This window comes from Eschrichtius robustus, chromosome 7 (assembly GCF_028021215.1).
Source record: "Eschrichtius robustus isolate mEscRob2 chromosome 7, mEscRob2.pri, whole genome shotgun sequence".
Taxonomy (NCBI): Eukaryota; Metazoa; Chordata; class Mammalia; order Artiodactyla; family Eschrichtiidae; genus Eschrichtius; species Eschrichtius robustus.
The window spans coordinates 112,965,882-112,989,321 of NC_090830.1; the positions used below are offsets into that span (position 1 = coordinate 112,965,882).

At 46.2% G+C, this 23,440-nt stretch overlaps 1 protein-coding gene across 4 annotated transcripts in view; it reads left to right on the plus strand.

The window, feature by feature from the left end:
* The window catches only part of SUFU (SUFU negative regulator of hedgehog signaling), a 110,328-nt gene that overhangs the window by 55,313 nt on the left and 31,575 nt on the right, over positions 1-23,440 (plus strand). For 2 of the 4 annotated variants that reach the window (XM_068548466.1, XM_068548465.1), the window contains exons 4-7: positions 17,392-17,534; positions 18,446-18,531; positions 18,805-18,877; positions 22,134-22,290. In XM_068548466.1, coding sequence (XP_068404567.1) covers positions 17,392-17,534; positions 18,446-18,531; positions 18,805-18,877; positions 22,134-22,290 — 459 coding nt within the window. Of the gene's footprint in view, positions 1-17,391; positions 17,535-18,445; positions 18,532-18,804; positions 18,878-21,368; positions 21,651-22,133; positions 22,291-23,440 lie in introns of all 4 variants that reach the window. The other 2 variants (XM_068548464.1, XM_068548467.1) reach the window with 2 other exon arrangements.

Below are 23,440 nucleotides of genomic sequence, written 5' to 3' on the forward strand. Positions count from 1 at the left end.
ATATTGTTCATAATACTATTGGTACTATTATTCTGAAACTAGTATATGTGTATAATAGGATAATGCAAATAATTATGTTAGAAACCAATATTTTCAGCATAAGAGAAAAAAATACAAATATAAAATCAAATAAATTAAAATGCTGTATTCTAAAATTTTAACTGAAAATATCAAGATAAACTTGAGATGTGCTTTTTTAAAAAATGTATTTTATCTCTTCATTAGCAAAGTCTTGAAACAATAATCAATCCAGTAGCAGTAGACACTTCTAGGTCCAAATCTTGGTCACTATATATTACTTCCCACTAAAAGAAATCAGGGCTTTTTGGAGAAGTGGCTGATTCCGGATCTGGGGCAGAAAATATACAAGACCAGCCTACAACATCTTTTTATACTAGAAAACAAGGAAGCTACCAAAGACTGTGAAGGTCATATCAACAGACTCAGGAGTCTATTGTAAAGACTTCCACCAGTCAAAGAGGGGACAACATAAGTATTAATAACAATAACAACTGCAGTGATTGAAACACAGCAGATATATTAAAATCATAGTGTTCATAGTAATACTTAAAAAGGCAAACAAACAAACAACAAGGTCCTGCTGTATAGCACAGGAACTGTATTCAATATCCTGTGATAAACCATAATGGAAAAGAATATGAAAAAGAATATATATGTATATATATATATATATATACACGTATAACTGAATCACTGCTGTACAGCAGAAATTAACACAACACTGTAAATCAACTATACTTCAAAAAATAAATTTTTAAGAAAAGGCAAACAAACAACAGAAAAACCTCACTGATCATCTTTAGAAGATACGACAATTTATTATTCTGAAAACTGGCAAATAAAAGAACCACACATTTAATCTGCCTTTCCTGTAAAAATTACCTCAAGGTAACCTTAGAGACGATTTGCGGCTTACAAACTGTCAAGAATGATAGAATAGTTTTTGGAACTTTCCAATGAAATATTAGATCTACACAATTGTCATCATTGGCTGCTAACATCACAACCTCTAGCTCTAACCTTTGGTATTTACAGGAAACACCAAGGGACAGAGCAGCATGGGGATGCAAACAGTGAAATTCAGACTGTGGGAAATTCTACTGGACAAACAACCCATTTCCTTCAACAAGGAAAAAAAAAAAAGAGAAAGAAGAAAACAATTTTGAGATTAAAAGGCTTAAAAAGTAAACCATCCAAATACACTGTGTGATCCTTGTTTGAATAGTAATTTGAACAAACTAACTGTAAAAGACATTTATGGAAGGTCAATTTGAACAATAACTTTGATATTTGATAATATTCAGAAACTACTGTCAAAGTTTTTAGGTTTGATGCTTATAATTGTGGTTATGTTTTTTTAAAAGCATCCTTACCATTTAGAGATCAATACTAAAATATTTATGGATGAAATGATATATCTGAGATTTGCTTCAAAATAATCGTGTGAGGTTAGGGTGGGAAGTTGGGCGGCGGGGGTTATAGATGATTTAGGACTGTCCATGAGTTGATAATTACTAAAGCCAAGTGATGGGTATATGGGAATTTATTGTATTATTTTCTCTACTTTGGTTGAAAATTCACCTTAAGTTTTGTTTGTTTCTAAAGCCTAAGTTTCAGACCAGGAGTGGCAAAAAAATTTTTTTTTTAATGTACTTTGGAGAGGTTTGAAGTACAAAGCTGTATGGTGGGCTGGCCAAGTCCTAGTGGATTAAGTAAGAAAGAATTCCTTGGAAACTGTGTTCTCTAGTACTCAGGTCACCTCTATACCATATGCTTTCCTTTTTCCTGTTTCACTATGGTTGGTGGCTGGGAAGAGAGTGAAGTTTATTGGTTTGATTGATTGATTGATCCATCAGTTTCCCCTGCCACCAGACTGAATCTAGTGACTCACTCGGTGATGGCTTCTTCCTGAGAGGTTTGGGGTGAAACACGGAGTTCCACCCGCAGCCTGCTATTGAATGGGTCCACTCTCGCTTACATTTGAACTCGTAGTCTGGATGAGGGTAGACATTTTCTTTAATGAGGATAGCACTTGAGATAACTTTCATTTACTTAACTTCTACCTGGCTCCTGAAGGTTTCTCTCTTCATATTCGTTGGAAACCAAATGCTTTATGTACGTAAGGCCAGGGCAGGTTCTTCCCCTGAAAGGTTCTGAAGCCACGTCCTGTCTTCACCATCCTCTCTCCTGAAGGAAAAACAAGGATGATTGTTTTGTCTGCACCTCCCTAGACTGTACGTGCCAAGAGTACAACTCTCCACTCCCAAGGCAAACGCAAAACGACAACAAAGCAAAAAGGTATATCTAGAGTAGTGTGTCCCTCCACATTTCCAGACTTCTGCAAAGGGGCAAAATGCCCTTCCTTTTTGGAATTTAGGCAAAAAGAGGGCTGTGCTAAAGTTCTTTGACTCAGAAATGCTCGGAGATACGAAGGCAGCTTTGTTCCAGAGCAGAAGTGCATCAGCTCTGTCTACCCTAAAAAATGAGAATAGCAGGTATGTGTGGTCATCTTCACCTGGGCCTACCAGGTTGTTGGTCTTTTTAGATTTTAGATTTTTCAAAGGCAATGTTAATCCTGAGCCGTAAGAATGCTGGAAGTGCTCATAAGAAACAATGTACAGGGCTTCCCTGGTGGTGCAGTGGTTGAGAATCTGCCTGCCAATGCAGGGGACACGGGTTCGAGCCCTGGTCTGGGAGGATCCCACATGCCGCGGAGCAACTGGGCCCGTGAGCCACAATTACTGAGCCTGCGTGTCTGGAGCCTGTGCTCCGCAACAAGAGAGGCCGCGATAGTGAGAGGCACGCGCACCGCGATGAAGAGTGGCCCCCACTTGCCGCAACTAGAGAAAGCCTTCGCACAGAAACGAAGACCCAACACAGCCATAAATAAATAAATAAAATTAAAAAAAAAAAAGAAACAATGTACAGTGTACAGAAATAGGACTAAGAACAAAAATTGCAAGGGAGAGAAAGGGGATTGTTTTGTGCTCATAAGAAACAATGTACAGTGTACAGAAATAGGACTAAGAACAAAAATTGCAAGGGAGAGAAAGGGGATTGTTTTTTTTTTAATTAATTTTATTTTTGGCTGCATTGGGTCTTCATTGCTGCGTGCTGGCTTTCTCTAGTTGCAGCGAGCGGGGGCTACTCTTTGTTGCGGTGCACGGGCTTCTCATTGCAGTGGCTTCTCTTGTTGCGGAGCACGGGCTCTAGGCACACGGGCTTCAGTAGTTGTGGCGCATGGGCTCAGTAGTTGTGGCTCGCGGGCTCTAGAGTGCAGGCTCAGTAGTTGTGGCTCACGGGCTTAGTTGCTCTGTGGCATGTGGGATCTTCCTGGACCAGGGCTTGAACTTGTGTCCCCTGCATTGGCAGGTGGATTCTTAACCACTGCGCCACCAGGGAAGCCCGAGAGAGGGGATTGTTTTTATGTAACTGACCATAACCACCAAGAGAAGAAGAAAAATAAAGTAACAGCAAAAGTTTGAAGTCTATGGCAAGAGGACCAGCATCACCAGTCTCATTAATTTAGGAGAAGGTGGGGCATTTGTTTAAGAACTTAAAAGCTTAGATGGTGAAAGTGCTACTGGTGACATGTTAGATGTGAGCCAAGGGTGGCCCCCTAGCTTCCTGGCCAGTCCAGATCTGTATCACTGCACCCAGAGTGAGTGGTGTGGTAGCCAGTATGGTGGCTGCTGGAGCTACTAAGGAGTTTCCGCTGCATGTCCGAGGTATCAAGGAGGAGTTCTTTCTAATTTTATTTTTTAAAATATACCAATAATACATAAATACATTTTAGAGGTTAAAAATTCAGATTCTACAGATAAAGTCAAAGTCCTCCTTGACCACACGACCCAATCTCAGGCCCCTCCCTAAAAGGAGCAACATATCTGTATGACCATCCAGACATTTTTTTCTGTGTATTCACCTTCTTCTAGATACCTAAAGAAATGGTTTGGGTTTTTTTTTTTTTTTTTCCTTCTTTAATGTAAGTGAAACTGTACTGTTCTTCACAGTTGGATTTTTCAAATAACAGTATGTCTTGGAGATCTTTCCATGTCAGTATATGAAGCTTTATCTAATTCTTTTTTTACTGTTGCCTATGATTTGGTAGTATGGCCAGGCCATCATTTAACCATTCTCTTGGTGATACACATTCGGGTTGTTTCCATTTTTCCGTTATCACAAACAGTGCACAGATGCTGTGAGCATCCTTGTTCATTCCTCCTTGTGCACGTTTTATTCTAGGATAGATGCTAAGAAGTAGAATTATTAAGTCAAAGGGAATATATCTTTTTTTTTTTAATTAATTAATTAATTTATTTATTTTTGGCTGTGTTGGGTCTTCGTTTCTGTGCGAGGGCTTTCTCTAGTTGCGGCGGGGGGGAGGGCCACTCTTCATCGCGGTGCGCGTGCCTCTCACTGTCACGGCCTATCTTGTTGCGGAGCACAGGCTCCAGACGCGCAGGCTCAGTAGTTGTGGTGCATGGGCTTAGTTGCTCCGCGGCATGTGGGATCTTCCCAGACCAGGGCTCGAACCCGTGTCCCCTGCATTAGCAGGCAGATTCTCAACCACTGCGCCACCAGGGAAGCCCCAAATGTATCTTTTTTATTAATAGATTCTGCCATGCCATGTGGCCCTCCAGAGTGACTGTGCTAGTTTACATACGCCTGGCAACTAAATGGATTTTCTTGTGGATTTTTTTTTTTCTTTTTTTGGCTGAGTTGGGTCTTTGTTGCTGCACGTGGGCTTTCTCTAGTTGCAGCGAGCGGGGGCCTCTCTTCACTGCAGTGCGTGGGCCTCTCATCACGGTGGCTTCTCTTGTTGTGGAGCATGGGCTCTAGGCACGCAGGCTTCAGTGGTTGAGGCTCACGGGCTCCAGAGCGCAGGCTCAGCAGTTGCGGCACATGGGCTTAGTTGCTCCGCGGCATGTGGGATCCTCCCGGACCAGGGCTCGAACCCGTGTCCCCGGCGTTGGCAGGTGGATTCTTAACCGCTGCGCCACCAGGGAAGCCCTCTTGTGGATTTAAATAGTAGTCTCTTTAGGAAAAAGGTGGAAGGAGTAGAAGCATGTGCTTGATTTTAAAGCTCCAAATCATCTCTTGGCATTTTGAGGGATTGAAATGTACATAGGTACTGCAAGTTTAAAACCTTTTTAGTTAATTTGGCTTTCAGAGCAAAGGATCTTGGAATCTTCCCTGCGTGTAGGTGGCAGGTCCTCTGTGCCGGTTCAGGAGAGTGAGAGGAGCACGGGTGGGTGTTGCCCATTTACAGGCCTCTGGGCAGAAGACTCTTCCTTTCCATACTGACAGGTGTCTAAACAGATGGAGCTGCTTTAAAAGAGAAGTGGAAGCATCTGCCAGCTTAGGACTCAAGGCTCTCTTGAAGTGGTGAGCAAGGCCCTGAATTCCTTACAGGAGGGCATGGCCCATAGTGGGTGAAGGAACAGGCTTTGACTAGTGACAGCTGCGAGCCGTGGCGGATAAATCCCTACAAGCTCCCTTTGCAGTCAGGGTTCTCACCACCACCGGGGGGAGAATGAGGGTGTCTGGCCAGGGCCCTGTGCGAGCGGACACAAGGCGAGTGTCTGGGATCCACAGTCAGACTCTGGGGGCATCACCACTGCCAGGTAGAGAGCCAGTCCTGAGACTCGCTTTTGGGTAAGGCCCCTGGGGGCCCCCAGCATCCTGCCAGCCTCCTGCCTTCCCTGCAGTAGCTTTGCTGAGCTCTGCTTATGAAAGGGATCTTCCTTCCCCTGCACCATTTGCCTTTGTGTCTGTGGCTTTGAGGGAGAGGGAGGAAGGTGGAGAGCCAGAGGTTGTTGAGAAAATACATAGGGAAACAATTTTGAGTCTCCTTGGACTGGCTTTCTGATCCTTGGCAATTCCTTTGATTCTGGGCAAAACCTAGAAGGAACATCCTTTCAGTTCCCCTTCAGTTTTGTAAGAACAAACACGTCTCCTCTTGCTCTTCTTTACTTAATCAAGCGGTACAGCACGCCCACTTCCCGAGCTGTGTCTTGCAGCCACATTGAGCCAGATTGATATCACACAGAACTAGATGAGGGATGCTCTCTAACCAAACACTCAGATTCACTTTTCCAGTCATGAAACTGCCTCCAGGACTTTTAAAAGGTGGGAGGGGGCTTTAATCCTTTGCTTCCACCACTTGACTGGGTTGGAAAAGCTTGGCAGCGGGCCACCGTCCACACCATCCACTCAGCTACGAAGAGCTTTGCCTGCTAGCCACGAAGGCCCATTAACACACGGACAGAGAATCTGTCTCCCTCCTCCACACACTGTTTGTTTGTTTTGTGGGGTTTTTTTTTTTTTCTTACTTAAAGAAAGAATCCTGTCTTGGCCTTTCTTTGGGAGAGTTTGATTTGAAACGCTGCAGTGGGGCGATTGTGTAATCACGCTCCTGAGATCTCCTTCCCTACAAGCATCTTGTCAGCTGTGCATGTGTGTAGAGAAGGGCAGGGGCGCCAGACTCTGTTGTTTTGTACCAATCGAAGCCTCTAAGCTCCAGAGCATCCCACTCTTATTCTCTCCTTACAGCACTCAAGTGTTAAAGGGGAATTACCTGGGACGGATTTGTTTTTTGCTCCTATGTGATATACATACATATTGCTCTCAGCTGCCATCCAGAGTTCCTAGGGTGGGCCGTGCCTCACCATGGCTGCAAGGCTCTGAACTGAACTCTTAGCTTTGGCTTGGGGCTGGGGAGTCAGGGCAGGAGGGCGGGGAAGTGTTCACTCACGGCTTTATTTGGGTCCCTGGAGGAAGGAGAGTTGCAGTTACCAGGGGAAGGTGAGCACTGATCTTAACCGGCAAGAAGGTGGTCTGTGCCCTTCCTTTGGTGGGTGCTGTCAGGTGGAGGTAGAGGAGTCCTGGCGCTAGGACAGTGAGGGCAGTGCCCTCTGTGTGATGCCTCGGGTTACCCCCTCCCCAGAATGAGCATAGCATCTCATGAGTGTGTTAAAAGGTTCCAGAAATGTAATCTGTGGCAGTGACATCAGGCTGTCTACACCCTATGACCTCTTAAATTTTGTAGGCTCTTCGTTTCTGGAAATATACCATGAAACAAATAGATTAGGCATATACAACCCCATTCCTTTCCCCATAGCTTGGCTTAGAGCAAGGAGAAAGCACCTGGGCTTAGAAATTTGGATAAGATTATACGGGGATTCAGCGGGGCAGTGGGCAGACTGAGTGGCTTCAATTAGGAGCATCTGGACTGGGCAGAGGCCCACAGGACTGACTTTGGACTTCACCTCCTCCACCATCTCGGCCAGGCCTGGTTCATTCAGCAAAACCTCCAGGTTGTCTCCTCTTGCCGGGGTATCAGGAGGCTGCTTGTGCCTGTGCAGACTTGTGTTTTTGCCCCTGTAAATGTAGTTCAGTACATGGGCCTTCAGCTGACTTGAAGGGGCTCTCTTCCAGTCTCAGAGGAAGCCTTCTCTGGGCCCAGCTGCAGCAGCCCCCAGTGGGCCTTCTCAGGAAGGAGGTGGGTGAGGCCATTGCTGGATTCTTCCCGCCTGGGGTGTTGGTTTCATCCTGGGACTTTCTGGAGACAGGACAGGCTACCTGACCCTCCCCTCTCAGCAGTCTGTGTTGCTGGGGGCGTGTCTGGAACATCTGGCATTTCAGGAAAGAACTGCTTAGCCCTCTTAGGAACCAACTCTGTGTCTTCATAGAAGACACTTAGGCCTCTGTTGTCAAAGTGTTTTGTGAGTACCAAGACAGTGAGAGGGATGGAGACTGCTTCTTGAGAGACGGTGATGGCTACCCCATTGTTGAGAATTTGACCTTAAAGTTGACAGACTCCAGGACTTCCCCGGCAGTGCAGTGGTTAAGACTTCGCCTTCCAGTGCAGGGGGTGCGGGTTCAATCCCTGGTCAGGGAGCTAAGATCCCTCATGCCTTGCAGCCAAAAGACCGAAACATAAAACAGAAGAAGCACTATTGTAACAAATTCAATAAAGACTTTAAAAAAAGAAAGTTGACAGACTCCAGTCTACCAACCTGCTTTGATCCACCTTCCATTTTCCTGCACTCCCTAAAACGCTTCTTGCAGACCCGCCACCCCTTTCACACCTGGCCCAGTTCAGCTGGGTTTCCTGCCCTTGCTCTCTGTCTCTGGAATGCATGTAGCCATCTCCAAACACGGGGCTCCAAGCGTCAGCCATGAGAAACCCTCTTTTTGGGGCTCCAAAAGACAACATTAACCCTTTCTCCTCAGACCAAGCATATGGATTCTGACCACGGAGATAGAATGTTGTGGGTGGGACATTGCTTTCTGAGCTATTGTGTGAAACACCACTGGGCCTGTACTTCCACACAGAATGGAGACAGACAGTCACTCTCCAGAGTTGGGATGAATTAAGAACTCTTGAAGAATGCACTTGTTTCTCAGTGTTTCAAAGGCAGCACTAATTATTTTGCAAACAATAGCTGTTTTCTTCTGCAACCCCTTTCCCTAGGTTTTGCTAACTTTTTATATCCGGCACAGTCCAACTTCAAACCACCATGACTAAAGCTGGATGTTTGGGAAGTGGGGTAGGGTGACAGCCAGTTCGAGGGGTCAGTTAGGATCTGCACAGCCATACGGCCCCCCCATCTTTTAAGAGTTCTTGCCAGGGAGTTGTTTGTTAATGGGGAAAGAGACATTGAGTGATGAAACCTTTCTTTAAACAAAGCAAGGGGCAGAACTGAACCTAGCAGTTTTTGGACTCTCTTTGCCACCGTGGAAGGGTGTGAATTTGCCAAAGAGGCTGCAGCCGAGGGAGGTTTCTCATGGTACTGGGAGGCAGAGCTCAGAGGAAGAGGGAAGAGAATGGGAAGTAAACCTCCAGGCCTCACCTGGAACAGCCCTGGTGGCCCCTCTGCCGTGCTGTTTGGGTTGGGGTCTCAGGGACTTGCATCCTAATATCTTGGTAAGGACGCTTCAGGGAACCAGAGAGAGGAAGGGAGAGGTAGCGAGCGCCTCTAACCACTGGACTGAACAGCTGGGCCTCCAACCGAGGCAGTATTAGCATTTGAAAACCCCTCTGAAGGGTCTGAGGGCTTCCCGGGGTGGGTGCTGGGCCTGAGTGCTGAGACCCGCGGTGGCTCCGCACAGAATGAGGCTGAGCATCCGGGGCATAAAGACCAGGCTGGACTCAAGAATGAGCCCATTGTGGCTTTGTCCAAGGCTTGAAAACTGTGACCAAGGCTCTTTCATTGTTAAGAAAGACCATTTCTTGGCCATAGCAGAGCTAATAAGTCTGGTTCCCCCACCAGGCAGGTCTGGGAGGTTGTTAGCTACATGCTCTCTGAACCTTTCTGTGGGTAGTTAACACTGTCTCCTCCCCCTCCTGCCTTTAACTCACTCTGGATCCCGCAGGCTGGTGTGTTGGTCCAGGAACAGCGACTGGGGCCTGTCTCCCAGCTGCCTAAATTAAGCCCCTTCCCAAATTGTCTGTACATAGTAGCTTTTGGTCATTCGTATCTCATTTCAACAGTGTGGGTTGGTACAACGTTTATTTTTAAATCAATGTTATTTCTGGTTAATAAAAGGTCATGACTCCAAACCTTTGTAGCCTCTTCCCTGTTTCCAGCCTAAGTCAGCTAGAGGTGGGGCGCTGGAGGGAACTACTGGCCCAGCTCTTCCTTAAACCAGGAGCAATGGTGCCACCTACTGGCAGTTGCTGTTAGCTACAGGATCTGTGGCCGGTCCTGTTTTCTGGTAAAGGGACTGGGACCTGGATAGGAGTAGCTATACTGTATTCCAGTACAGGAGTAATAACGTGGAGCACACACTGAGTAGGTCACTATTTCCTGCTTACAGATGAGGAAACAGGCTTATAGATTGTGATTGGGTAAGTTGCCCAGGGTCACAGCTAGTAAGGGGCAGAGGCAAATAGGAACAGGGCCTTCCCAACTGCAAGGTTAACCAGTCTGCCAGGGTTTGCCAAAGCCAGCAAGAGATTTTAAGTGATAACTGGACAAGGCATTCAGTGACATGAATAGTGAGGACTATCTTCCCCCTTCTGATTCAATCCTAATGAGTTTTTCAGTTTGACTCTTTAAACCTCTAACAGCTCTTTAACCCTTGTTCATTTCAGTTTTTAACAATGTTAGGTAGGCAACAGTATCAGTTATAAATTAATATCTTTTTTTCATTGAATTATTTTGAAGTTGTTATCTTCCACTTTACGGTGAGCAACACTGATTTTCTATTTCTCTTATTATTTAGTACAGTGATATGAAGTTTCCGTTTATTTTTTTTAATGAAGTTTCCTTTTAAAGTAAGTTTGTTTAGGTTAAAAAAAAGTGAGTCAATTTTAGGGGGAAAAATACATGTAGATGACAGTGCAGGTGTACATAGATACGTCAAAAATCCTAACAGGTGTTATGGATGACTCAAAAATTTGGGAGGCCCAGAGAAAACCATAGTTCAAAAAGACACATGCACCCCAGTGTTCACTGCAGCACTATTTACAATAGCCAGGTCATGGATGCAACCTAAATGCCCATCGACAGACGAATGGATAAAGAAGATGTGGTACATATATACAATGGAATATTACTCAGCCATAAAAAGGAATGAAATTGGGTCATTTGTAGAGACATGGATGGACCTAGAGACTGTCATACAGAGTGAAGTAAGTCAGAAAGAGAAAAACAGGTATCGTATATTAATGCATACATGTGGAACCTAGAAAAATGGTACAGATGAACCGGTTTGCAAGCAGAAATAGACACACAGATGTAGAGGACAAGCATATGGACACCGAGGGGGGAAAGTGGGGGGTGGGGGTGGTGATGGGATGAACTGGGCGATTGGGATTGACATGTATACACGGATGTGTATACAATGGATAACTAATAAGAACCTGCTGCATAACTAAAATAAAATTCAAAAAACAAAAAATGTTTGAGAGGTGTTACACTCTGCCCATCCTCACTGGCTTGCTCCATGACGTTGGGCAGTCTTGAGGATCCTTTCCTCATTTGTAGAAAATGAAAATGCTGGAGTAGGTGATCATTGAGGTGATTTGGACTATAAAATGCTGTGATGTCTGGGCATTACAACTTAGGTTTCTCCTGGGCCAGGCTGCTTAACCTGAGGTGGTAGTAACAATCCAGGGCCTTGCTTCTCCCACTTTTCCTCTCCCGCAAGATTCTTCCCTTTCACCTACTGCATTTTCTTTATTCTTTTAAAAAATCACCTTTACTGAGATATAATTCACATATCTTATAGTTCACAGTTGTGACACCATCACCCCAAAAAGCAACTCCAGACCAGTCACTTCCGATTCCCCCTTAACCAACCCAGGCCTAGGCAACCACTAATCTGTCTATCTCCATAGATTTGCCTACTCAGGACATTCTGTATAAATGGAATCACACATGGCCTTTCGTGACTGGCTTCTCACTTAGCATAATGTTTTTGCTATGTTGTTCATGTTGTGGCATGTATCAATACTTCAGCACTTTGTGTTGCCAAATAATATTCCATCGTATGGATATACCACATTTTATTTATTCATTCATTAGTTGATGGACATTTGGGTTGTTTCCACCTTTGGGCTATTATGAATAATGCTGCTGTGAACATTCAGATGCAAGTCCTTGTGTGGACATGTCTTCATTTCTCTTGGGTATATACCTAGTGGAATTGCTGGGTCGTATGGTAATTCCATGTTTAGTATTTCATGGAATCACCAAATTGTTTTCCAAAGCAGTTCCACTGTTTTACATCCCTACCACTATTGCACAAGGGTTCCAGTTTTTCCACATCCTCACCGATACCTGTTATTTTCTGGGTTTTTTTGTTTGTTTTATTTTTTTTATTTTTAAAATGGCCATCCTAATGGATGTAAAGTGGTTATTTCATTGTGGTTTTAATTTGCATTTCTTTTCACTTTCTTGTAGCACAACAGGTTTTGATTGTAATGAAGTCCAGTTTATCTACTCTTAGTTTGCTTGTGCTTTTGGTATCTATCTAAGAACATTGCCTAATCCAAGGTCAGAAGATTTACTCTTACGTTTCTTCTAAGAGTTTTAACTATTATAGTTAGGCCTGTGATCCATTTTGAATTAAGTTCTATTTATGGTTTAAAGAAGGGATCCAACTTGATTCTTTTTTTTAAATTTATTTTTATTGATATTATTTATTTTTGGCTGCATTAGGTCTTTGTTGCTGTGGGCGGGCTTTCTCTAGTTGTGGCGAGCGGAGGCTACTCTTCGTTGCAGTGCTCGTGCTTCTCATTGCGGTGGCTTCTCTTGTTGTGGAGCATGGACTCTAGGCGCGCGGGCTTCAGTAGTTGTGGCACGTGGGCTCAGTACTTGTGGCTCGCGGGCTCTAGAGCACAGGCTCAGTAGTTGTGGTGCACGGGCTTAGCTGCTCCGTGGCATGTGAGATCTTCCCGGACCAGGGCTCGAACCCATGTCCCCCACATTGGCAGGTGGATTCTTAACCACTGTGCCACCAGGGAAGCCCTGGCAGGCGGATTCTTAACCACTGCGTCACCAGGGAAGTCCCTGGAATTATTTTATAAATTTTATTTTCAAAATTGTTCTTGCTAGTGTATAGAAATACAAGTGACTTTTGTATATTATTCTTGTACCCTGCAATCTTGCTGAACTTGTTTTTTCTCATAGTTTTTAAGTGGATTCCTTAGGGTTTTCAATGTATAAGATCATGTCATCTATAAATAGAGATAGTTTTATTTCCTTTTCAATCTATCCAGATTTTTCTCTTTCTTGCCTTATTGCCTTGGTTAGAACCTCTAATACCACATTGAATAGAAGTGGTGAGAGGCAGCAACTCTGTCTTGTTCTTGATCTTAGAGGGAAATCATTCAGTCTTTCATCATCAAGTATGATGTTAGCTGTAGGTTTTTTGTAGATACGCTTTAACAGGTTGAGGAAGTTCCCATCTATTCCTAGTTTGAGTGTTTCAGATTTTGGGACTTCCCTGGTGGCGCAGTGGTTAAGAATCCACCTGCCAATGCAGGGGACACGGGTTCGAGCCCTGGTCCAGGAGGATCCCACATGCCGCGGAGCAAGCAAGCCCGTGCACCACAACTACTGAGCCTGCGCTCTAGAGCCCACGAGCCACAACTACTGAGCCCGCACGCCACAACTACTGAAGCCTGTGCGCCTAGAGCCCTTGCTCCACAACAAAGAGAAGCCACCTCAATGAGAAGCCCACTCACCGCAACGAAGAGTAGCCCCCGCTCGCTGCAACTAGAGAGAAAGCCCCACACAGCAACGAAGACCCAACACAGCCAAAACTAACTAACTAACTAAATAAATTCATTAAAAAAAAAAAAAGTATTGGATTTTGGTAAATGCTTTTTCTGTCTATCGAGATGATCATGTGATTTTTTAAAAAAAACTCTATTCTATTGATATAGTATATAACATTGATTTTCTTATGTTAAACCAAACTTGCATTTCTGGGATAAATCTCACTTGGTCATTGTGTATAACCCTTTTTATATGTGGCTGTATTCAGTCTGCTGGTATTTTTGTTGAAGATTTTTGTGTCTATGCATAAGTGATATTGATCCATGGCTTTCTTTTCTTGCAGTGCCTTTGTCTGGTTTTGGTATCAGGGCTTCATAGAATGAATTGGGAAGTGTTAGCTATTCTTTTAATTTTTGCAAAAGTTTATGAAGAATTGGTATTAATTCTTCTCTAAATGTTTGGTAGAATTTACAGTGAAGCCATTGGGCCTAGACTTTTTATTGTGGGGGAAGCTTTTAATTACTAATTCAGTCTTTTTACTTGTATTGTTTTCTTACTTGCAGATCATGCATGCTGCTTGTAGACACACACTTCTGTAAAAGGAGAGAAAATCTGGGAGGAGTGGGCCAAGCAGAAATTGGGAAATTTGGGGGTTTATGATTGGCTCTGCCTGGAGCTGTACGTTACTTTAAATATTGATAAAAAGTGAAGAGATCTCAACAGTTGAAATTCCCAGATCATAAGTAATAGACCAGGGACCTCCCTGGTGGTCCAGTGGTTAAGAATCCGCCTTCCAATGCAGGGGACATGGGTTCAATCCCTGGTCGGGGAACTAAGATCCCACTTGTTGCGGGACTACTGAGCCCATGCGCCACAACTAGAGAGCCCGTGTGTGCCGCAGCTAGAGAGCCTGTGCACTGCAACGAAGAGCCTGCATGCCACAACGAAAGATCCCGCATGCCACAATGAAGATCCCATGTGCTGCAACTAACACCCAATGCAGCCAAATAAATAAATAAATAAATAAAATAAGTAACAGACGACAATGAACTACTATACAGCTATATAAAGGATGAAGTAGTGGACAATTTCAGGATGAAAAATACAAACTTACTTCATGATTATTAAAAAAAAAAAGATTGAGGTAGTTATAGTATACAAAACTATAATAACCAAAACAGTATAGTATTGACATTAAAAGCAGACATATAGGACTTCCCTGGTGGTGCAGTGGTTAAGAATTTGCCCGTCAATGCAGGGAACACGGGTTCGAGCCCTGGTCTGGGGAGATCTCACATGCCGCGGAGCAACTAAGCCCGTGCACCACAACTACTGAGCCTGTGCCCTAGAGGCCGCGAGCCACAACTACTGAGCCCTCATGCCACAACTACTGAAGCCCGCATGCCTAGAGCCCATGCTCCGCAACAAGAGAAGCCACCACAATGAGAAGGCTGCGAACTGCAACGAAGAGTAGCCCCCACTCACCGCAACTAGAGAAAGCCTGAGCGCAGCAATGAAGACCCAACGCAGCCATAAATAAATAAATAAATAAATAAATAAATAAATTTATTAAAAAAGTAAAATAAAATAAATAAAAACAGACATATAGATCCATGGAACAGAGTAAAGAACCCAGAAATAAACCCACACATACGTGGTCAATTAATTTACAACTAAGGAGCCAAGAATATACAATGGGGGAAAGGATAGTCTCTTCAATAAATGGTGTTGGAAGAACTGGACAGCCACATCCAAAAAATTGAAACTGGACCCCTATCTTACACTGTACACAGAACTCTACTCAAAATGGTGTAAAGACTTGAACATAAGACCTGAAACCATAAAACTCCTAGGAGAAAACATAGGGGGTAAGCTCCTTCACATTGGTCTTGGCAGTGATTTTTTTTTTTGATTTGACCCCAAAAGCAAAGACATCAAAAGCAAAAATAAATAAGTGAGACTACATTAAACTAAGAGCTTCTGCACAGAAGAGGAAACCATTGACAAAATGAAAAGACAACCTATTGAATGGGAGAAAATATTTGCAAATCATACAGCTGATAAAGGATTAATGCCGAATATATAAAAATAACTCATACAAAAAAATTAAAACTAATACAACTCAGTAGCCAAAACAAACTATCTGATTTTAAAATGAGCAGAGGAACTGAATAGACCTTTTTTCAAAGAAGACATACAAATGGCCAACAGTTACATGAAGATGTGCTCAACATCACTAATCAGGGAAATGTAAGTAAAAACTACAGTGAGATATCACCTCAGACCTGTTAGAACAGCTGTCATCAAAAAGACAAAAGATAACAAGTGTTGGTGGGAGCGTGGAAAAAGGGAACACTTATGTACTGTTGGTGGGAATGTAACTTGGTACAGACACTTGGAAAATAGTATGGAGGTTCCTCAAAGAATGAAATACAGAAACTACTATCTCATCCAGCAATTCCACTTCTGGGTGTATCTGAGGAAAACAAAAACATTAATTTGAAAAGATACACACACCCTCATGTTCACCGCAGTGTTGTTTACAGTAGCCAAGATATGGAGACAATCTAAGTGTCCATTGATGGATGAATGGATAAAGAAAGTGGTATATATACACAATGGAATACTACTCAGCCATAAAAGAGAATGGAATCTTGCCACTTGGAACATGGATGGGCCTTGAGGATGTTATGCTAAGTGCAATAAGTCAGGCAAAGATAGACAATACCATATGATATCACTTATATGTAGAATCTAAAAAATATATAAAACAAACGAACAAAAGAAAACAAAACAAAAACCAAGCTCATAGGTACAGAGAACAGACTGGTTGTTGCCAGAGGGGAGAGGAGGTGGGGGAGGGGTAGATGAAATGGGTAAAGGGGGTTAAGAGGTACAAACTTCCAGTTATAAGTTCTGGGGAGGTAATTATACAGCATGGTGGCCTATGGTCAACAGCACTGTGTTGTATATTTGAAAGTTGCTAAGAGAGTAGATCCTAAAAGTTCTCATCACAAGAAAAAAAATTTGTAACTATGTGAGGTGATGGGCTTATTGTGGTAATAATATAACAATATATACATATATCAAATCATTATGTTGTACACCTTAAACAAATACAGTGTTGTATGTCAATTATAAATAATAATTTCCCCTCAATAAAACTGGGGCAAAAAAGGAATGAGGTAACTCTTTATGTGTTGATATGAAATGATCTCCAAGATACATAATTTTAAATGAAATGTGCAAAATGGTGTGAAGGAAAAAAAATGGAGAGGACCTATAGATGCTTATAGGCTAGTAAACGCAGAGTACCTGTGGAAGGACACCCAAGGCGAGAGTCCAGGGTTTGGGAGACGTCATAGCATCTGGGTGTTTTTCCCTTGTGGCTGTGGTACCTTAAACATCTTTCTTTAAAGCAGCGAGCCTGTGTGAAGGGCAACAGTGAGACTACAGGGTGGCCGTATTTGCACGTTTCTCTTGGGCAGCCTGGGCCCAATGCCTGTGTCCTCATGGGAACAGCTGCCCCTCCGGGCTGCACATCTCGGCCGAGGTGTGTGAGGCAAAGTCAGAGCTCCATCTAATGAGGAACTATTCCCTGAATCTGTCTACCTGTGAGAAACTGGTGACAGATCTCAAAAGCCCTCCAAGGCAGGGAGTTCCTATTTGAACACTATTTCAGCCGCACAGAAATCCTGGTATGTTTTTCCAAGGTGAAGGGTTTTATTGCCCTCCAGCCTCCCTGTGGACTCCTGGCCAGGATGGTCCCACAGTAAAGCACTTTATTCTTTCTTGGCAGACCCGATTGTGGCTGTCCCCCGCCGCCTGAATAAGTGAAGGTGCTGGGGAAGCAAAGACGCCAGAAGTCTTTGGACTTGCCGGGCCAAGCAGGCAGCCACACTGGCAGCCCGTCATCTTCCACCGAAGGCTGGCAGAATTGGCGAGCAGGAACGTGTTTGGTTTAGGGGCAGTAGCCATACTCTTTGCTCCCATCCAAGTGAACGCGTCCCCTCCTTCACAGGGGCCACCTTGGAAGGCTGGGGGGCCTCCCAGCCTGGGCTTCTGAGACCCCGGGTCGGGCTCCAGGCCTGGCTGCAGGGCCTCGGTCGCTGAGGACCCTCACGTCTGTCCACAGAGAACACCTTCTGCAGCGGGGACCACGTGTCTTGGCATAGCCCTTTGGATAACAGTGAGTCGAGAATTCAGCACATGTTGCTGACAGAGGACCCGCAGATGCAACCCGTGCAGACACCCTTTGGGGTGGTTACCTTCCTCCAGGTGAGGCGCAGCTTGGACCTGGGCTCGAGCCTTTCCTGGTAGGACAGGAGGGCTTGGGTGGGGCAGTGAGGGAACGGAGATTTCCTGTGGTCTTCTTCCACTTTCTAGTCCCTCTGATGGTTTGTCGGGTAGATTCGGATGGCCTGATTTAACCTGCTGAGATGGGGTAAGGGGGCAGGGGCAGGGGCCATTTGGGTAGGAAAGGATGGCTGTACTGAGTGGATAGCAGGGAGGGTATTTCTGTGAACTCGTAAGACCCAGACAGCCACAGGCACAGGACCTCCCGGCAGGCAGCTTTGGACTGGACTTTCCCTTACCCGGAAGGGACGTGCACCTACCCCAGGTGCACCCGGGCTGCTTGTGATCATGGTGGGGTCTGTGCGAAAGTTCAGTTGTTTCCTTTGAGATTTACTGTAAGGCTCAGCCCCTGATAAGGAAGGGAGCTTCTCTGCGAGCCGCTGGTGCCCTTTGGTCATCGTTCTAAGCTTGAAGGGTCTCAAAATCTCCTCTGTTTACAATCCCCATGATCCTAGACTGGGCAGGAGCATCTCTCCCTGGACCTCCCCTGCTTCCAGAGACATGGGCTGGGGACCCATCCTGAGTTGGCAGGGCCCTGATTTTCTCTTCTGCAGTCTAGGGCTAGGCTTTGTGTCGCCCAGACCCCTGAGCCATCACAGCAGGGCAAGGGTCAGACCTCAGTGCCCTGTGTGTGGACCCATCCATCTGCTAGCCAGGACACTGTTCCCTTCTAAAGGAACCATCCCACTTTGGACACATCAGCCCCTGAGCACAGATCCTGCCTGCGGTCCCCCAACTTGGGTGATACTAAGAGAGCCTGGGTAGCTGACCTTCCGGGTGGGTTGGAGGAATGGCCATTAACGCACAATGGCATCTTTGTCCCGGGGTCTCAGATTGTTGGCGTCTGCACTGAGGAGCTCCACGCAGCCCAGCAGTGGAATGGGCAGGGCATCCTGGAGCTGCTGCGGACGGTACCCATGTGAGTACACCCCTGCACTATGAGATGGGGGCGGGGTCCCCGGGCCTGGGCTTGGGAACCCCTCCTTCCCTCCACATGTGGGCGCCCCCTTACATTGCTGCTCAGGCTGTGGGTTTTCAGACTGCGGCTTCCTGATCACTCTCCCTGACTATCTCTGGCCACTAACCAATCCCCTGTGTTCTGGGCCGGGGGCAGCAAACAGGGCAGGCTGTAGACCCAGCCCATCAGCCCCAGACCCTCAGTTACCATCCTGTCCCCTTTCCTTGTCCACAGCGCTGGCGGCCCCTGGCTGATAACTGACATGAGGAGGGGAGAGACCATATTTGAGATCGATCCACACCTGCAAGTATGTCTTGAGTGAGGAAAACCTTTCTAGCACACTGTGCCTAGGCTTCTTCCAAATAACACTGGCTTTCATCCTGGGAAAACGGAGGAGCTTTATTTGTGAGTGAGTAGAAATATGGCATGATTTGGAATTTGTCCTCTGAATTCTGCAGAGCACATAAGGGAGCAGAGATTTCAGGCCAGGAAAACTTGTCTTAGACATATGTTTTTTTGCATTTTAAAAGGATTGATTTTATTGAATACAAATTATACATCAATAAACCTGACCAAAAAATCGGATCACTAGCAAGGAAAGAAAATCAGTATAGTGGATATTTCTTGCCCAGTACTCATCCTGCCATGTTCCCCTTCTTAGAAGAACACAGGGTTTCTTTCAGGAAGCCACCCCACTGCCACCGCCACCCTGTAACAGACAGTAGAACAGGTGATAGTGACCCCACAGCCCAGCTGCAGCGGGGAGCGCTGATTGGTCTAATGATCCCATCCCCCTTTTAGATACATTTTTCATCTTGGGTAGTCAGACACCGAGCTCCTCCCCTGGCTAGGTTGGCATCCCTTCATATATAAAAGGAAGTCTCTATACACACAGGCCTGCAGTTCTCACTCGCTGTGGCCCACCTGTACAGAGTGTCAGTGTTGTCTTTGGGTTTTCTAGAAGCAGCACTCTGTTTGTATGAAGGTGAATTTTGAAAGCCACGTAGAGCATAACTTTCTTTCTTATTGGCAGCTCCTGAAGCAGGAACCGCAGACAGCTAATAATGTGCCTGGCATGTGCCTGCCTCCTTCTCCTTTGCCCCTTCCCATTGCGGGCCATTGCCATCTCTGAATATTTTATGCCTCTGTAAAAATCTGGTAGGCCACAGGCTGCTGCCAGGAGTTATATGTCCTTTAGGAAGGGTGGGAGGTGGCCGGGAGAGGTAGCAGGCGGACATGTAGCCAGCAGTCCCTGGGCTGTTTACTGCAGACCTGGGCGTTCTTGGGCAGAAGGCCTACTCATTCACAGATGATGCTCCTCTGTTTTCCTAGTGCCTTGAACACTGCAGCTTTCCAACTGCTGCCAGGATATCCTCTGTTATCTCTACTTTAAACTTGGTTTCTTTGTAGCTTCTGCTTATGCAAGAACCAGGAACCACGAAGGCTATGTTTCCCTAAGCCCTCGTTCTGCAGCCACACTGGGATCCAGCACGGGGCACCATGGGCTGTTCTTTGGCCCCTGTCCTAGGTGCCAAGTGCTAAGAAAGCACCTGATCCTTTAAGCTACTAGGGTAAGCAGCCCATCCTTTCTCTGCATGCTGAGAACAGTTCTCCTCCCTAGTCTTCAGGCGCCCCTGAGGCCAGCCAGCAGGACCCAGAGCACCTAGTGTTCTTTAAAAGCAAGCACGGGGGGCTTCCCTGGTGGCTCAGTGGTTAAGAATCCACCTGCCAATGCAGGGGACACAGGTTCGAGCCCTGGTCCGGGAAGATCCCACATGCCGCGGAGCAGCTAAGCCCGTGCGCCACAACTACTGAGCCTGTGCTCTGGAGCCTGTGAGCCACAGCTACTGAAGCCCACATGCCTAGAGCCTGTGCTCCGCAACAAGAGAAGCCACCGCAATGAGAAGCCTGTGCACCGCAACGAAGAGTAGCCCCCGCTCGCCGCATCTAGAGAAAGCCTGCACGCATCAACGATGACCCAACACAGCCAAAAATAAATAAATTTATAAAGAGAAGGATTATATTTAAAAAAAAAAAAAAGCAAGCAGGGGCACCTTGGTGAGAAAGTCCAGCTTCCTTTCCTGGGGGCTCTGTGCACCCACTGGGAGCTCCTATGTGCTCGCTTGTGTCTCTGGGGCCTGCTTGCAGACCGTTTGTTTTAGAGCTGCTCCTGGTCCTTTGCTCCAAGCTCTACCATTAGCCAGCTATGTGCGTGGACAAGTCTCTGAACTCCTCTGCGTCTTCACCCTTTCTTGTTTACTCATAAAGTAAGTGGGCTGAGCTTGTTGAGCCAAGAGGTGTCCTGAGCTCCTTGCTTAGGTGAGGCGCCTCAGGGTGGCCAGTGGAGCGGGAAAAGCATAGACTCCACCCCAAGCAAACTAGGGCTCACACGCCCCTGGTTAGAGCACAGAGAGCCACTCCCTGTCATCAGCCTCCCACGCCTCTGCTCAGAATCCCCAGCTTTGCCTAGGCTGCTGCTAGCACTGGAGAGGAGGAGAATGGGATTGATGGGAAGGAGGCATCGGGCCAGGGCCACCTGCTGACTGGTCTCAAGAAATAAGGACCCTCTGTAAGCTTACCTTGTGCTTCCCTGGATGGGCTCCCTGGCCGAGCAGCAGGCCTGTTTGGAGCCTGTGGCGCCATGGGGAGAAGGTCCCCCAGACAGGGAGGAGCAGACTCTTACTGAAGTACTGACTCAGGAGCTCTATTTGGCCTACATGACTGTTTATGAACAAGGTTGCGGGAGCCTCCCAGATGACCTTTCATCCAAAGCCCAACATCACAATTTGTTTTACCAGAAATCCCAGGTGTTTGTGTTTAGCTCGTCCTCGAGGCCATTTGGAGAGTGTTTGGACTCAGAAGTGTCAAGGCCTGTGCGAAGGCAGGGCCTCTGGTGGGGTCTAAAGATGGTCACTGCCCTCCAGGCCCCCGTTTCAGTCTCAGAAATGGGAAAGAATCTCCATCCAGAATTCTTGGCCAAACAAGTCAGCAATGCAGCAAGGGGAAGTCCGGCCCTTCTGCTCTCTGGGGACTCTTCCCTGTGTGACCACACCCTCTGCTGTTGGAAGAGAAAACTGCAGGTATGGAGTCGGAGAAATTGGGCTGAGTCCCCGCCTCTCCCGCCTGTGGCCGGCTTCCACCCTGGCCTCTGGAGCAGCGACGGGGTGATCAGTGAGGAGAGGAAGGACTGTGCCTTTCCTCAGGAGGGTGGTTCCTGGCTCTGCCACATCAGCTCCACGGGCCAGCACAGGGTGGGCAGAGTCGGAGCTCTGAAGCGGGTAATGACAGTCACTTTACTGGAAGGCTGATGGGAGAGGAGACGCTTCCCTTGGGATTTTCATTCTTCCCGGCTCCCCTAATTCCTGGTTCCCCTGGAGGAGACCCGTGGCTGGCGGAGACCGCCACGCGTTAGTAACCAGGGCAGAATAAGGTCAGAGACCCTGCTCTTCTGGCACCTGTCCCGTGCTCAGCTCTTACCAGGGCTCAGTAAACATGGGAAAGGTGGTGGTGACCTTGGGCCACCGGTTCGCTGAAGGAACTCCGGCTCTTTGACTCTTTCCAAGCAGGAGAGAGTTGACAAAGGCATTGAGACGGACGGGTCCAACCTGAGCGGTGTCAGCGCCAAGTGTGCCTGGGATGACCTGAGCCGGCCCCCCGAGGACGACGAGGACAGCCGGAGCATTTGCATCGGCACTCAGCCCCGGCGGCTCTCTGGCAAAGGTGGGAGCCGTCGCCTTCCCTTTCCCCAGGCCGGGTTTCAGTATTTCCTGGCAGGATTTAAACAGCAAGTGAGGTCTTCAGCAGGGTGGAATGAAGGGAGCTTTACTGACCCGTTTCTCCTGTGTTTCCTGTGTGTATTTCAGATTGCACTTCCAGCAGTGACCATTGTGTTTTAGATTTGCCCCTTGCTATCTGAGGTCAGGGAGGTGAATGGAAGCCCTAGAACAGTTACAGGAAACAGCCATAGTCCACCCAAGTGCAAGAGAACAAGCATCGGCCACCCACAGAATTGACACAGGGCCCAGCTCTAGCCTGAAAGCCATGCCAGACCTGAGGATCACTCTGGCCTTGGGCCCTCCCAGGCCTCAGACAAGAGAGGGCTGAGTGTGAGGCCAGTTTGCAAACTTCCCCACCCCACTCTCTTGCAGATATAATGTAGGGGGCATAGGCAGGGTACCCTTACCTGCTGCATTTTGTCGGGGGGCCTTGGGGAAGGAGGATATGGCTCCCCTGTTGGAAGCTCACCATGCTGGTCTTGGTTAGCGAAACAGTTGTGGTTTTTAAGAAAGGGCATCCCTAACTAACTCCAAAAGAAAAGCAGCCGTTTACACAGATGTGATTACTGCTGCTTTTTCTACTTCCTTTTTCAATTCTTCCACCTTTTCTTACCTTTTGAAGAGTAAGATACCTAGAGTCCTGAATAAAATACCAGCGCATGTGACCGCACTTATAAAAGGTTTTCTTTCCATAAAAAACAACTTAAACCCCTAGTGCAAATATCTGACCCCTTTCTTTCCTTCCTGCTTATTCTAATGATGTGTCAAGCCCTGGGGAGATTCTGAGAGAGTGTACAGTTATTAGAATCATTCAGTTGCTTTTGACAAAAGAGCTAATTTAAGGAGGGATTCACAGTTTTGTCCAAAATTTCAACCATCATTGGCTATTTTTTAAAAAATTGTAAAAGTAAGATCCATGCCACTATAACAAGTCAAACACTAGAAAAGTTAATAATCACCTCCATCCTCTAAGCCCACCCTTTAACCAACAAACGTTAATTTGCTTTTTTGTGTGTGTTTGCAGTTTGCAGAAGTAAATCTTAGACAAAAATCTCAATATAGGGGACCAGACTAGTAAGCTTCACCCCAAAGAC